At 38.1% G+C, this 15942-nt stretch overlaps 1 protein-coding gene and 2 long non-coding RNA genes across 3 annotated transcripts; 1 reads left to right on the plus strand and 2 right to left on the minus strand.

Annotated features, from left to right (window-relative positions):
• Positions 1-1398: 1398 nt before the first annotated feature.
• LOC145813602 (uncharacterized) lies at positions 1399-3228 on the minus strand. The gene is made up of 3 exons (XR_014356789.1): positions 2762-3228; positions 2584-2644; positions 1399-1759 (listed from the first exon to the last, which is right to left on the minus strand). It is a non-coding gene; the product is annotated as an uncharacterized LOC145813602 (long non-coding RNA).
• Positions 3229-6398: 3170 nt separating this feature from the next.
• LOC145813433 (uncharacterized) lies at positions 6399-14191 on the minus strand. The gene is made up of 3 exons (XR_014356496.1): positions 14090-14191; positions 13375-13444; positions 6399-6935 (listed from the first exon to the last, which is right to left on the minus strand). It is a non-coding gene; the product is annotated as an uncharacterized LOC145813433 (long non-coding RNA).
• Positions 14192-15395: 1204 nt separating this feature from the next.
• LOC114261843 (oleosin H2) lies at positions 15396-15842 on the plus strand. Its single transcript, XM_028202153.2, has one exon. It carries the CDS (start codon positions 15396-15398, stop codon positions 15840-15842), a length of 447 nt encoding a protein of 148 aa, XP_028057954.1.
• The last annotated feature ends 100 nt before the right edge of the window (positions 15843-15942 follow it).

The following is a 15942-nucleotide window of genomic DNA, read 5'->3' on the forward strand; positions in this document are numbered from 1 at the left end:
ATTTGCATCTGTGTGGTGTAGCTATGCTGTTATTCTAAAGGGTGGAAATTCTGAACTAAGGCCAGAGGTGTAGTCTGTGTAATTTCTGGGTTTAGGTGTCCTCACCCAGCTTTGCATCTGTGCAAAATTGAAGTTTATATGCTGTGCAGTCTGCTTGTTCTGAAGACTGATCTACAATCTGAAGTATATCTGATTTTCTGCAGTTTGGGGTGTTACTTGGCTGTGTTGTAGTCAGTTGGTTGTAGGGGAGGTTGTAGTGCTGCTCCATTACTCTATCTGTTGTAGTACAGGGTTTCATCTATTTCTTTCCTGGCATAGAATCAGCAGTGGTTCAATTTTGGGTGTCCAGATCTTATTTCCTTGCTAGCCAGATTTATTGTGTGCTGCATTTTGCTCTGAATCTGTGTGCTCTAGCTCATATCAGCAAATTGATGGTGGTTCTATTTCTGAACAGGATAGCTTCCCTTTTCTGAACAGGATTGTTTCAAGCCCAATTGTTGTAGGAGTTTTGCTCAGTTTTGGTGTTTGTGTTCAGTGCAATTTAGCTGATATGTAGTCTGTTTGATTCATTTCTGTTCATTTTTGTGTTGTTGTTGGTTTCTCACCATTTGGTGCTTAGAGCTTCAGTAAGCTCCAAGCTCCTCTTTATTGATGTCCTGTATCCTCACTACAAAAAAATACACTTTTGGCGACTAATGTTTTTGTCGCCAAAAGCCCAGATTTTAGTCGCCGAAAATATTTGCCGACCAAAAACTTTGGTCGCTGGATTTGTCGCAGATGCATTGTCGGCAAACGTAGTGGCGACTAAAAGAAATTTTAGTCGCTAAAAATCCACCAGAATTGGTGACTAATCTGTTAGTAGCCAAAACGGGCAGTAATTAGCGACAAAAAAGGATTTAGTCGCTAAAAATCCAACATAATGCCGACTAATTTTTAGTAGGCAAAAGATAAGCTATTACCGACTAACGCTGTTTTAGTCGCCGATGAGTCCTATTAGCGACTAAGATATTAGTCGCCGAAAGTGTCATTTTTAGCTACTAAAGATTTTGTTGGGGAAAGCTTCTTCTAGTTTAGCTACTACAGGCTTTAGTAGCCAAAACTGTTTTCAGTTTTTCGCTACAAAACAATTAGTCACCAAAACTATTTTCTATTCATTTTAGCTACTAAATATTTAGTCGGCAAAAGATATTTTTATTTTTTTGGGCTACCAAATTTTTTGTCACCAAAAATGTCATTTTTTATTTTTTTTCATTTTAATAATTTTTTTTCAAAACCTATATATATCCACCACAACCTATAATACAAACAAATCAATATATATATTATCACCTATTCCGTAATGCATGTTTCACTTACAACCATCAAACCAAAAATAATACCTTACAATGTTAACTTATATATATAAACCAACTAACATATTCCAATTACAAATAATAACGTCATACATTCCAACTGTGTTACCAAAACAATGTCCTCTATACACAAAACATTGTTACTATACTATGCATTGTAATGACCATTTGACATGGTACAAATTACCATGGTAATATGTACCACGACAAAAGGTAATCTATACATACCACCAGAGCAATTAACACAAGTTCCAAAAATACTATGTACCCTGCCAAAAAATATATGTATGATTCATCTAATTTCCACACAAAAAGCCAGGGACGACAAAAAACTTCCCAACTTTGCAATGTGAATTATCTTCCGGACAAAAAAAATAGAAGATCCACATGTCAATGCCAAAAGCCACCTACACAACAAAAATGTCACCCATTAGTTCCATTGTAAACAAAAATTTTCAACAAAAAGTATACTTAAGTAAATGTTCTAACAAAATTCCATAAGCAAACATATATGCACAAAATTTAAACACATAATTAGGCAAATTCTCTGAATAAATTAATATACATGTGAGGATCGTCACACAGTTGTTATCAATTAGACTAAACTAACACAAAAGCATAAATTCATGATCAAAATCGAGTACATTAAATTTATAAGGATCAAAATAATATAAGGGCCAAAACATATAGACCATCAATGTAATTTATCACTGTATATATTAACCATGTGTTGCATATACCAGCTGAGAAGGCTGCAAACTGATGATACTCCCCAGAATTCGGAATTTTGGAGAAGTTTCACATCCATATGGTTCATTTGGATACTATTTGACGATTTTTGCAGGTAATATATAGTTGTATCAGGTACTCATAACTCTGCCCGTAGAACAGGCTATCTTGACATGACAAATGTTAACTTCTACCGAACAATACGAAGAATTTTGTTATTCAGACTATAGCCAACTATTTCCCAGCATGGACTTGGACGGAGTCAGTTCACATAAAAAACAAAAGTAAATTCCACATTTAGAAAAAAAGGTCATCATTTTTGTTTAAATTTTTTTTTTTTTTTATTTTGTTGGAATTCCATGTTGTCTTATGGAAATCAGATTATGCCATCAAGTGGTTACCTTATGAAATCAGATTATGCCATCAAGTGATTACAACCCGATGGAAATCAAATTATGCCAAAGGGAACTAACTTCATATTTCATTGAAATCAAGTGGTTACCTTATGAACTTCAGATTACCGTCCATCTGCTGCAAAGTCTACTCACATTATGCCTTATAACCTATTCGAAGCACATAACAACAAAAATTTGCATAGCAACTTTAGAAACCAATTCTATGCCAATATGATCCATATTTTTCTACAACTTGCATTAGCTTATCAATAAAATTATGTTTACCGAATTGTAGGATGACCATCTGAACCCTGCAAGAGGGTTGTCAGTCGTGACACCACGTCGTTCAAATGATTGAGTTGTACTTGTTGTGCCTCCCGTGCTTTTTTTTCCTCTTCAATTTGTTTCGTCAGCTCCTCTCTTTCCCTCATAATTTCCTCCCTATCTCTTTGCCGCTCCTCTTTCTCCTTTAGCAACTCCTCGTGATCTCTTTGCCGCTCCTCTTTCTCCTTCAGCAACTCCTCGTGATCTCTTTCACGCTCCTCACGAAGAGCCTCCAATTCCGTTCTCATTGACTCCATATGTTTGTCACGTGCTCGTGCCACATTCGAAGCTGTTGAAGAGGGTTGTGGGCCTATCCCACATCCACGCAAGTAATTTTTTTTTGCCCCGAGCACTTGCCTTGATAGTTCTTCGTGGGTCAATGGCAACCCCGCATCCGTGGCTACGACTTGTAGATTGACCATATCATCCTATCATGGCAAAAAAATAAGAAAGTCAAGATAGTTGAAGGAATTGAAAACAACTTTAGTAATTGATACACAACAAAATTGGTTTCAACATTCAATACTCACATGTAGCTCACCACATTTGGGGTCAATCCAGTCTCCCGTCTTCTTGGACTTGTGTGATTTCTTATAAAATTCAGGGAAATCTATTTGTCCATCCTCATTTGCCTATTATGTTTCAAAAATTTCCATTGATGAAGTACTACATAGTAATATTCAAAATGAAGAAGAATCAATCATCCATTATATTACTAAACAAATAACTACTTCTCACCATAAGCGACATTGCTATAGGAAATGATCGCGATCCACTTGTATGATTGTACGGGAGCATAGCCCTATTTGCTTTACCAGCTTTAGAGCGTTTCTAACAAGAAAAAAAAAATTACAAACATAAACCAATTTTGTTAGAATTTTTATTCATATTCACATCAATGAATTTCAAGAATGGGGTTTCTAATTAATTTGTTACCAAGTGAGATTCGTCTTTCCAAGCAACATCAATAAGATATCTCCAGTCATCCAAGCTCACTCCACTAGGCGGATGACTATACGGGTCATCAACACCCTTTTCCTCAAGTTCGAGGAACTCTTGCTTTAGATTGTACCTCCAATCCTTGTATAGCAAATATGCCTTTCTATCAAGAATTTGTTGAGCTTGGTCATCATTATCAAAATCATCCCCGATAACAAACTTGTCCTACAAACATAATAAGACAATTACTACATCAATTAATTTAAGCAATTACAAATAACTTAATAACGACATTATGGGAAGATAAATCTCGTACTAGCACCGCTTGGATGACCGCATCTTTGGTACTTTCATTGATTTTCGTCCATGACTTCACGCTCTGAAGAGGGCACAACCGTCTAATTTGCAATCCCAACTCATTCGTCGCTGGGGTTGCATTCCCTCCTGTGATTGTGTTCAACACCCGATTGACATACACATGTAATTTCTCTCCTTTTTTCCTGGCTATTCTTTTTTGCACTCCTTTGCCCAACGTACGTCCTCGTACACGAGTTGCTCTTTTTCGCCCTGCTACAAAAGGGGAAGCACGCCACAAATTACAAACAGATTTAAGGTAAGATGTTCGAGTATTGCTTGTTGCTTCAATTTAAAAAAAAAAAATACATAAACACATATAAGCATCTTAATTATAGCGAAGACAATAACTGACTATGAAACTAATATCGTTAATTACAAGTGTACAACCCTTGGTTTCTTTTAAGTTTAGAACTCAACTAAATCAATGAACTTTATGTTTAAAAACATATGTTTAAACAGTGTGCCTTACTACTGTTTGCGTTATTTATGTATTTTTGTCATCAGCTGAGTCAACAAGAATAGGTTTCTCCAAAGCAAGGGCTGTGTACTTCTCTGACAGCTTCTTCAGTAGTTGTTCCAAACACTCGGTACTACTGCCAGCAGAAACCACGTCCTCTGTAACAGAATCCTTCACCAAATCATGCACCAAATCCTCCAATATTCTTCTTATCTCACCTTCAAGATGCTCCTGATTTCTGACTTTCACAACCAATTTCTCTTGCAAAGCCTTCTGCAACTTATCATTCTGAAGTTCAAATTGGACTGCCTTCTCTGACACCTCATCATAATCACGAGTTAGAATCTCCAAACTATCAGAGAGAAAAGATATAAGACGCTGCAAGCGTGATTCAAGCTTTTCTGAGTCAATGCCAGTTCCATTCAGCTTAACGGCACCTTCAACATCTTCAACCAGCTTTAGAATGGTATCTGAATCAAGGCCTGTTTTCTTCAGTTTCTCCATTTCTTTTGCCATATCAATCAACTCCAAGTTCAGTTTATCGTTCATAGATTTGAATTGCAACCTCTCACCCAGAAGCACTGCCAGTTGCTCCATGAGGGTATCATAGTTATCAAGATGTAGAGGATCTATAAGGTTCTCATTTTGGTTAATGATCTGGCTTTGTTCTACATGCTGACATGAATCATTTACAAGCCTCTGAAGGTTACCATGGACCCCATGTAATACACCAATAGCCAATTCATTCTTTCTATGCAAATCATTGAACTTTTCAATCATGTCCTTGTATGAACTGCACATTGCTGTGTGATCTTTGCCAGAAGCTTCTAATTTTTCCTGCAGATTGTCAATCACTTTGGTTGCAGCATCAACAGAAGCAGCCACGCGGCTACCTATATCTACGCAATCATGATTGCCAATTGAGGGTGTGGAGGAAAACAAGCTCCTGATCAATGCATCAAGCTTCTCGACTGTCTGAACAACCTGACCAACAGTAGAATTCCATTCTTGCTCAAGTATTGATGCCCTCTCAGCTACTTCTTTATGCAGAACTTCCACTTGATTAGAGATAGAGGAAGCCATCTCATCTGAACTTGAGTGCATTTCATCCAACTGTCTGTCCAATACACTAATACGTGGCTGATAGTCACCAAGCTTTTTAACAAGCTCACTGTTCTCTGCTCCAAGAATAGTACTGTGTTGCCTTACTGCTTCATACAGACCCAGAAGCTCACCCTTCTTTGCTTCAATATCACACACATGTTGCTTTATAAACTCATATAAAATAATGACTTCGATATTTGCTGCTTCAGAACTGATATTGTGTTCCTTCAGAGCTTCATAAGCAACCTTGAGCTCCCCAAGTGCATCATCAGCAAGATATGGATATGGCTGCTGCTGCCGCTCTAAGGATTGCCCTATTTTTTAGACAATTATTAAATAACAGCCCATTCTGGTTTGAATGTGCACCCTTCCTCCTTCTTCCTTTCCTCTGTTCGGTGCCTTTCATCTGTAGCTCGTCCTTTCTCATTGTTCTAGCAGTAGCACTCTGCAATGGGCCATCCCTCTGTTGTTTATCCTTGAAGGCTGAGTTCTCCACTGTAGACAAAGCCTTGGACTGGGCTATACAGTCACTCAAATTTGAATTAACCACCCTCTTTAACCACTGAACCAGGCATACAATCATTACCTCCATCTACATCATCTGACAACCCTTCCACTGTGTGATTTCCATTGATTGACCCTTCAACACTTTTTGCCACATCATCCTCGTCATCCTCCTCTGCAGATTTACCACCTTCCACTACCTTCATCTCCATTTTCATCTGTCTCCGTATGTGTAGCATCATCCTGACCCCTGTTTTTGGAAAAGTGATCGACCTCATGTGGCAAATTAGATTCCATGACTTCATTTTTCTGGTAGCTATAATTGCGATTACACTAACAGTTATTGACTACTAGGTCTTCATACACTCCCACTTATTGAACCAACTAAGGCATTCACATTGACTAACAAGATTAACAGACAGATTAACCTACAAATTAACAAAGGCATTCCTTACCAATCAGGTTAACAAGGCATTCACATTTTCTTTGTTTTTCTTCCTGTTTATGGGGTTCTCATTGCCTTAAAGACCTGACTTAGGCAGCCCAGGAAAAAGGAAAAAAGAATTTGTAACGAAGTAAGTGAAATGCTCTTACCCACGCCACCTGGCTGCGTCTCCTCCACCACTGTTTGTGTATCATCTGGTGGCTGTGTCTCATCAGATAACGTCAACGGGGTGCCAATAACTGCTGGTGGACATGCTTCAGAGCCTGATAATACGTTGCCACTTGTTGCTGTCTTCCGCCGCCCCGTCTTCATACCAGGAACCATGGTACCTACATAAGTAACCAGTTGGAGCCTTGTATTAAGTAACCAGCAGACTAACCATGAATAGAAACATCCCAACTCAGATTAACCAGCAGATTAAGCAACCAGCAGATTGACAAGATTAACAACCAGCGACAGCAGCCAGAGACAGACCAAAAAAACTTATCAAGATTAACCAGCAGATTCACTATGATTCACTATGAATTTGCTTCAGTAAATCTGCCAGCAGATGAGTAAACAGCAGCAAACATACATAAATCTGACTTCACTATGAATTTGCTTTTCAATTTTCTGCCAAAGTTCATACAAATTGTATAGGAAGTTAATTACAAGGGTATTAAGTCCATAGAATATGAATGTAGTTGGGAAATTGGGGTCCAAACAAGAAGAAGAAGAAGATGAAGAAGAACAAGAACAAAAAAAACAAAACAAGACATAATTAGTCTACTCACATTTAAAACTAATTTACTGAATAAACAAAGAATGAAGAAGTCATTTGAATAATTTTAGGGTGGTTATGATGATTTTATAAAATACCCATTTCAAATACCCATTTCAATACTAATTATTCAAATGGGTATCTCGAATACCCATTCGAAAAATGAAGAAGTCTTTGGGGTGGTTATGATGACTTTATAAAATACCCATTTGAAAACTAGATTCCACAAGCCCAACAACATCAACAGCAACATCAATCTCCAAACTGTACATTCAAGTCCTTTTACACCTTATCTTGGAATTAGACATCAAACCCTATATTCCTATGGACCCAGTATGATTTTATTCACCTATCTTATACAAATAAATAAAACACATTTTTCATTGCTTAAAATAACAAAAAAATTTGTCTTTCCATTACACTGTTTTGGGTTGTTTTAAACCAATCAATTACTAAGTTTTTTTGTTATAGTGTTTTCAAAAAACAGTTTTCCAGATTAAATGTGCAGATAATGATATAAACTAGTCCTCCAAATGATCATTACTTGTCTAAAACTTATACTACAATCTTCATAGTTTTGGGATCTATACCAACTTATCTCTCTCTCTCTCTCTATATATATATATATATATATAGGCCTATGTACAGCAGCTACAGTCAAGTAGGATAAAGCTCTCTCAGTTGGAGCAGGATCTTCAGCGAGCTCGAAGCCAGGTTCTTCATTTTTTCTTGGAAAATTCTAACAAGATCGCTTAAAGCCCCCCATCACATCAACAAAACAAGACAGACAAACAAACAAAGTTCATCAACAATGTACTTAGAGAACACATAAAGTAATTTTACCACAAAGTGAGTTAAAACTCTAGGTCCGTATCTGTATCAAAATCAATTTCTATCTCATCTTCTTCGTCATCACCCGCGATTGTTAGTTCATCATCGTCATCACAGATGAAAGCATCATCCATAACACCCTCGGGTTGTACACGCTTTTTGGTATGCGAAACTTCCATTGAAATTATTTCAGGTTCAATGTCATTCCGAAGCAAAACAGCATCATCATCAATAGGGTCAGTTGGTACAACAGTAGTGGTCTCATCTTCTTGCAAGACGTCATCAAATTCTGGCACATCTACTTCTGGCACATCCCAAAGTCGTCGATGTTGAAACTTTTCTACGACTCGCCAATTCGGCCCTAAATTCGTATCAGGAACATAGAAAACTTGTTGAACTTGGCTTGGGAACACAAACGAGTCATCTTTATACCATCGACTTCTTACATCAACGGTTGTCACATGTGGTTCGACACGCAAACTTCGACTACTACCGGTGTTATACCATTCACATTGGAACAAAACAACCCGATGTCCAAACAAATATGTCAGCTCCCACACTTTACAAAGGTAGCCGTAGAACTTTATCAATTGGCCTTCGTGGTCGCCTTCCACTACCAACCCACTATTTTGGCATTTACGACGGTTATCACGGTCGATAGTATGGAATCGGACGCCATTAGCAATGCATCCCGAATATGTGTTCACTAAGGCATTAGGTCCATTGGCTAATGACCACATCTCATCGGTTGCTTCGGGTGACTTTTGATTTCGCAGTTGGTTCATCTACAGAAGAAAGTATGTCAAGTTAATTCAAACTTAGAATAATGTAACATTATTTGCAAACTATACAATAACGAGCTTCAGCTTACGCGATCTTTGAACCATTTAGGAAATTCTTTGCATTGTCGCGTTGCAATGTTGCAATCACTTCCATATGTTTGTTGCAACACGAGCTTGTGTTCCCTACTTAATACAATGTAATTCATAAGTAATTGGAATAATGAAGACTTCGAAAAAAAAAAAAAAAACCGTGTACAAGATGTATGTTGCATGTATGATGAGGAATCGTACTCTAGATATTCGTCAACTTCCAAACTATTGTGTAGGACAAACCAATGAGCGAATTCGCGGTCAGTTACGGACACATCAATTTCCCTTGTGAGTTGACCAAAAGGACGAACATTTTGAGTGAAAATTGCCAACCCCGGCCCATTGTCACCTCCATCGTAGTTCCTTTCTTCCCGGTTAAAGACCGTTTCAACTCCATCCAAATACATTGAACAAAACGTCGCACACTCTTTCGATATGTAGCCCTCGGCAACGGAACCTTCTGGCCGAGCTTTATTGCCAACAAATCCTTTAAGAAGTCTGAGCATCCTACATGTAAACATCAGGCTGATCGTTAGTATGGTTACATTGAACTATATTTACATTAAAAAAGCACCCCCATCGTAGTTATACCTCTCAATAGGATACATCCATCGATATTGCACAGGCCCTCCAAGCATAGCCTCATAAGGCAAATGAATTGCCAAGTGGACCATGACATCAAAAAAAGCAGGAAGAAAAATCTTCTCAAGCTTACAAAGTATAAGTACTATTTGTTCTTGCAATTGCTCCAAATCAGTGACCCGCAATGTCTTTGAGCACAACTGTTTGAAAAAAGTTCCCAACTCAAACAATGTGGTCCCAATCTCGGTAGGAAGGTATCCTCGCATCCCAATGGGAAGAAGACGTTGTAGAAGGACATGACAGTCATGACTCTTAAGGCCAACTAACTTACCACCATTCGCAGTGACACAGTTGGATACATTTGCAGCATAGCCATCAGGATACTTAATCGATTTCAAGAAATCATAAAACCCTTGTCTCTCTGCCAGGGACAATGTGTAGAATGCCGGAGGCTTCTCGAAAGAGCCATTCGCATGCCTTATCAAGTGTAACTCCTTTCGTATTCGCATGTCCTCCAGATCCAAACGTGCTTTGTCTGTGTCCTTGTTCTTGCCATCTATGTTCAATAGTGTACCAAGCAGACTGTCACATATATTCTTCTCTATGTGCATGACATCAAGGTTATGTCGAAGCTTAAGTGTTTTCCAATAGGGAAGGTCAAACAAAATGCTTCTTTTCGTCCAGTTTGGAGTTGGCTTTTCAGTCCTTTGTCTTTTTTGGTTGGTTGGATGCTTTCCGTACGGCTTGTACGTCCCCAAATTAATTTGCTCGAGTATTTTTTCTCCCGATAACTCCACGGGTTTGGACCGATTCTCAATTTCACCGTTGAATAGCCTACTTCTTCGCCAAATATGGTTCTCAGGTAAGTACCGCCGAGCACCCATATACCCTATCTTACTTCGCAAACTCTGAGATGAAGCATCCATGTTGCAATTAGGGCAGGCCAAGTAACCTTTTGTACTCCAACCAGACAAGGAACCATATGCGGGGAAGTCATTGATGGTCCACATGACTGCTGCATGCATTGTAAATATTTGGCCATTTAAGGCATCATATGTTTGCACACCATGCTCCCACAAAGTAGTTAACTCTTCTACTAATGGTTGCAAATAAATATCGATGTCTCTTCCAGGTGCGGATCGTCCTGGAATAAGCAATGACAGCATGACAAATGGATCTTTCATACACTTCCATGGGGGTAGATTGTAAGGCATTAAGATTACGGGCCACATGCTGTACGATGTACTCATATTTCCGAATGGATTGAAACCATCTGTGGCAAGCCCTAGTCTTACATTCCGAGGATCCGCAGAGAACGTAGGATGCAACCTATCAAAATCCTTCCATGCCTCACCATCAGCTGGATGTCGTAGTACTCCATCATCCACACGCTTATCTTTGTGCCATGTCATAAATGCGGCTGTTTTTTTCGACATGTACAATCTCTTCAACCTCGGTGTCAAAGGAAAGTACCTAAGTATTTTGTGTGGAATTTTTTTACCCGTCTTGTCGTTCAACTTGTATCTACACTCCGTACATGTAGGGCAATTCTCCAATGTGGCGTTGTCCTTCCAAAATAGAGTACAATCGTTTTTGCATGCATGAATGGCCTCATATCCCAAACCCAATTCACGTAAGAACTTTTTCACTTCATAAAGAGTCCATGGAACAGTTTCATCACAGTTTGGTAGAATGTCTTTGAAAACTTGCATAACCATGTCGAAAGATTTGTTGCTCCATTTATTGTACACCTTCAAATGAAGCATCTTAATTACGAAGGACAAGATGGAGAACTTTTCACAGTCTGGATATACTTTGCGTTGAGCATCATCGAAGAACTTCATGAACTTCAACAAATTGTGCCTCTCCGAACTAGTACGTTCTTCGTCGATATTATCATCCATGAGACCACTCATGTAAATCTCTTCTAACATGGTAGGAAGTTCATCCACATTTTCGTGATTGTCAGTCATTCGATTCTCATTGGTTTCGGTATCATCGTTTCGCATACTAGGATGATCACGAAACATGGGAGCATGTTCCCCATGGTGCACCCAAGTTCGATAAGAAATTGTGATTCCTCTTCGAATCAAATGCAACCGTACAACGTGTCGACTAAATTTTGTGCCGTTCAAGCAATCAACACAAGGACAATGGATCTCATCCTGCGGCCCTAAATTCTTTGTAGCGAACTCAATAAATGACTGAACACCCTCTAAATACTCTTTACTTTTTAGCCGATCTTGTATCATCATCCAACTCTTATCCATTATTGGAACAGTACACATCAACCAAAGATGAACCTGGGAATGGACAGGAACTTGGAAAAATACTCTGTAATGGAAGAGAGCTTAAGTAAGTTTAAGGGTTCGATTAGCATTGCTTGTTGATGTTTACCGAAATAGTAATGACATATCGGGATGTTATGCCTATTTCTCAGCTGCATAGAGTTGGCTAATTTCAGTAGTAACTCGGCATGTATGCATACGCTAATGTGACATACATGAACAATTCTATGTCAAGTCATCTTACAGGGAGATATATAATTTATATGTAACAAACATTATACTGAATTCTATATATTTGTTCCAATCAGTAGCAAAATCATTTTAAAATTCAAGAAAAATATTAGACATTTACTACATGGTGTAAAACATAGATGGACACTTTACAATAATAATTTTACTCCATAATTTGACTGTATGATGAAAGAAATGAAGAATTTTTTTTCTCAAAGTAAAACCGAAAGTGGGGAAAAAGTATATCATAAATCATCAGTAAAGCTGGTAAAGCAGACAAAGTAAACAATAAACTGTCCAATAGCACAGTTTCATGTGTTAAATGCAACTAAAAATGGAGCAAAAAACTAACTTTTAATGATCTACTGATCTTTAAACAAACTTCAGGAGGTAGATATGAGTATACACGCTTTGTTTTCCGCCTCACTTTGAACTTTATGTCTAAATTGTCTACTTCATCATCTTCCTTTACTTTAAATAGAGAACTGAAAAAGCATACACATATAAATGAGCTTTCAATAGATAGACATTAAAAGTAGATACATTTCAAAAACACTATACAATTCAAAGAACAACCTGTTTCTTAACCTAAATACATTTTTTTTTTTTTTTAAAAAAGTTTATATCATTGTAAGTTGAAATGTCAATGTTTTGGCATCGAAATGACAATTGGTGTTTTGAAATTTATGCTTATCCGTCAGCATAATTAACTATAGAAAAATCAAACATAAAATAAATATAGATAAATTTAAAATTGCAACTTTTCTTTAATTTATTGTTTTTATTTTTTATCACATGACATTGCAAATCAACACTATAAATCCAAGCAGGCACATTTATCAATTGGAAGGTATTATTGAGTGAGTCAGTCTAGTAACATCAATTGTTCTAGCACTGTTTTCAATAGTTAAGAAATAAATGATCTAATTTTGAACTAGTGTCATGGACCCAGTGATAATAAATGATCAAATTACACACAACAAATTTGTGTTTTTTGAAATTCATGTACATAGTGAGAATACAGATAATTAAGTGATTCAAACAAATGAAAATTGAAAATTTACTCAAAAAAAGCGGGAGATGAAACATTGGATTTAACTACAGAAATTACATGTAACAGAGAGTACGTATTTGTAGCATTGGAAATCAAACAGATAAGTTACTCCAAGTCTACAATCCCGAAAATGGAGAGAAGAATGTTTACTTGATCAACGAAGTCTGAGCCTGTTGCATACTCTGTTAGCATCCCAACAGCAAAACCAAACATTGCCCATCTGCTCAAAAAATAAATGAATAAATAAAAATACAGAAAGATGAAAAATCCCAGGTTAAGAAATTGACTTGCCTCGCAGAATATTGAATTGATTTGTGTATGGAAGCAAAAATTATATTTAGAAACAATTTGAGCGACTAATCTATACTCCAAATTAGATGAGTTTGTTCAAACCAATGTAGGACAAGAAAATCAGCAATAAAACTTCAATAGTTGTCAAACATGCTCTGTGTATAGCCATCCACAAGTAGCATTGGAATTCAAGAGTGATGGATTGTAATCAGTGTATACCCATACCGAAAAAACCTAATAAAGAGGATTGAAAATAGATAAGCCTCTTGAGTCCAAGATGTAAAAGAACCAACCTGGAGGGGGATACAAAAAAGCTACCCTCACAGGTGATTTGATGAAACAAAGAAAACAAAAACAAAAAAAAAAACAAAAAAATAAAAATAAAAATAAACCAGAAGCGGGGATGATACACAAAAACAAAAATACCACTGAAGTTTATTTTTTTTATTTTCTGAAACACAAAAACAAACCCAAAAACTACAATACTTTGAGAAACAGATGATTTGCAGAAAGGGATACAGAGAAGCGGGGATGATACAGAAGGGGGGGAGAAAAGAAGTAGCAAACTTAATACCTGTAATCAGAAGCGGGGATGATACAGAAGCGGGGATACAAAAAAGCTACCCTCACAACCTCTTTCTCCAACCTCACGAAATCAGAAAAAGCCCTAAATACCTGTAATCAGAAAAAGCCCTAACTTAATCAGAGCTTTGATTACGAAATCGATAGAGAGGGAGAGAGAACATTTCAAAAACATTTCGATAGAGAGGGAGAGAGAAATACCACGTGAGCCACAGGGATGGAGAGGGAGAGAGATACAAACAGACAGACACAGATCGATAGAGAGGGAGAGACAAATACCTGTAATCAGTGGTGGGCCGGACTGCAATGTTCGTGGTCGCGAGCGCCGGTGATGAACGACGGTGGCCAGCGGCGCAGAGCTTTGGTATCGACTGCTCTGTGGTGTGTGTCAAACAGAAGACAAATAATCCTTTGTTAAATGTAGGCGCCAATATTAATGAGTTTCCCTCTAAAAAAACATTTCGAAACTTCAGCGACTAAAGATTTGTTTTGGTCGCCAAAAAGCATAAAAATTTCTCCCATTTTTTTGACGACAAAACGTTTTTGTCGCGAAATGTTATCATACGGCGACGAAATTGAACTTTGGTAGCGTAAAGTGGTTCAAAGCAGCGACTAAAAACAAATTAGTCGCCAATAACACTGTATGGCGACTAAAAACTTTGGTAGCTAAAAATACTAAATGAATGCCGACTAAAAATGGCAGTTTGGTCGCCGAACACCCTGTTTTTGGCGACTAAAATTGGTTTGGTCGCCAATTTTAGTCGCCAAATGTACGATTTGTTGTAGTGCCTTCTTGTATACTTTCATCAATAAAGATTTTCTTTGCCGATCAAACAAAAAAAAAAAAAAAAAAAAAAAACATGCAAGCACACACAACAACAATTTCTAAATAACAAAGAGTTATGTTAGAAATTTCAAATAAATTATCAATTTTTTTACTAAATCTTTAACATGAGTATAGGAAACACATAATTTGTATGAATCTCACGCCTATACGAAAAATTTTATAAAAAATTTGATAATTTATTTGTAATCGATAGCATTTTCCAACAACAAAAAGGAAAGTAGCAGCAAAACAGATTGCCTCATACTAATAAGCCATCTATGAATTAGATCGGTTTCTCATGCAAGCCTCGACAACCCATCTCTCAAACATCTGTCACCGCCCATTCCACGCGTCCACTCCTTCATCCCTTTAAATTTACACCTCTTCATCACTCCCTCTTCATCACTCTCTCCCTCTCTCTCTCTCTCTCTCCCTCTATCTAGTAGTGTTCCCTCCCTCCCTACCGCCCTCCATGGCTGAGCAGCGCATTCAAGAGTACCAACAAAAAGCCACCGACAACTTCAAGGGCTTCCTCCCTGAAAAGGGTCCCTCCAAGTCTCAAATCCTAGCAGTGGTCACCCTCCTCCCTGTTGGAGGCTTCCTCCTCCTCCTCTCCGGCCTGACTCTCACCGGAACACTCATAGGCCTCGCCGTCACCACCCCGCTTTTCGTCATCTGCAGCCCAGTTCTCGTCCCCGCCGCTCTCACCGTTGCGTTGGCCGTAGCCGGTTTCTTGACTTCGGGAGCTTTTGGAATCACCGCTCTGTCATCTCTCTCGTGGATCATCAACTATATACGTAGATCCCGCATGCCGGAGCCCATCGAGTATGCAAAGCGGCGCGTGCATGACACCGCGGGTCAAATGGGCCAGAAGACTAGGGAAGTGGGCCAGAAGGCCCAGGAATCTGTCCGAACATAAGGGTTTCAAGGAAGTGTGCTTTTTTGGGCCCATGGCCCATTTGAGTATATGCATATGCCTAATGGGGTTGTCTAGTTTATGTCTCATGTAATTGCTGCTT

The sequence above is a fragment of the Camellia sinensis genome, chromosome 15, assembly GCF_055761805.1.
Source record: "Camellia sinensis isolate YWXY chromosome 15, ASM5576180v1, whole genome shotgun sequence".
NCBI classification, from domain to species: Eukaryota; Viridiplantae; Streptophyta; class Magnoliopsida; order Ericales; family Theaceae; genus Camellia; species Camellia sinensis.